Raw genomic sequence first — 958 nt, forward strand, 5'->3', positions numbered from 1 at the left:
TCTGTCAACATGTCAGGGTCATAACTGCCATTAGGATAGGATCGTGGTCTTTCCTGTCTGGTTGCACCCGGCCTTTCAGATCAGTTCTGCTCATCCGGGCTTTCAAACAAGACTCGACATGAATTTTTTTTTAAGTAAAAAGATACAGGTGGTAATGGTATGACATATTAAGAGACCCATGTTACGCCACATGCCCTTTCATAATAGGTGAAATGGGGGTTTGGATAGAGTAAAAAGGACGTACGGTAAGGTAACCCTCTCGCCGTCGTCATCGATGATGGTCAAGAGTATCGTCCCCTAATCACCATGTTAGTGGGAAAAAGGAAGTACAAAGGGGATTGCTCACGTCTGGCAACCTGCCGGTGGAGTCTACGGTTGCAAACATGAGGCCACCGCTACACATATTATACCAGACTCGGGTTCCTTTCTGACGAATCATCAGCTGGTTACGACCAATGGAGATGTACAGAACCTACGGGGTAGGGGTTGGGTGGAGGGATACCCAACAGACTCCAGATTGTCATGGGGGTGAAGTTATTCATGTCGCAGATGAGGGGGGTGAAGATGGGTCCTTGAAATGTGAGAGGGTTTTTAAAGGGGGAAACACGGATGTTTTCAGGTTAAATTACAACCCTCGATGCAACCCTATATCAGAAGCATAAATGATGGCAGCACAGGCCTCGAGGCCAAATTGCAAAAAAGAGTTGAAAGAGTCATAAACATAAGCATGGCCGGGGATTGAACCCGGAAGCTGGGGATTGAACCCGGAAGCCAACTACCATTAGACCATGCTGGCTTCCAAAGATTGTTGGTAAATCTGGGATAAGGGGTGAATTCTTGATTTCGTACTCCAATTGGTCTCATGTCCGGGCCCAGCTTGAACTGTAGTTTAAATGCCGAACAAGTCAGTGCTGAGTTTATAGGACCGGGTTCAATCGCACCCGAACAAGTATCGACA

At 47.0% G+C, this 958-nt stretch overlaps 1 protein-coding gene across 1 annotated transcript; it reads right to left on the bottom strand.

Annotated features, from left to right (window-relative positions):
• Nucleotides 1–167: 167 nt before the first annotated feature.
• Nucleotides 168–542, bottom strand: LACBIDRAFT_296830 (uncharacterized protein; the record flags this gene model as incomplete). Its single annotated transcript, XM_001890603.1, has 4 exons — nucleotides 168–195; nucleotides 245–297; nucleotides 347–427; nucleotides 477–542. The coding sequence occupies 4 exons, from the start codon at nucleotides 540–542 to the stop codon at nucleotides 168–170; spliced, it is 228 nt and encodes a 75-aa protein (XP_001890638.1).
• Nucleotides 543–958: the final 416 nt, after the last annotated feature.

This window comes from Laccaria bicolor, genomic scaffold (genome assembly GCF_000143565.1).
Source record: "Laccaria bicolor S238N-H82 LACBIscaffold_119 genomic scaffold, whole genome shotgun sequence".
Lineage (NCBI taxonomy): Eukaryota > Fungi > Basidiomycota > Agaricomycetes > Agaricales > Hydnangiaceae > Laccaria > Laccaria bicolor.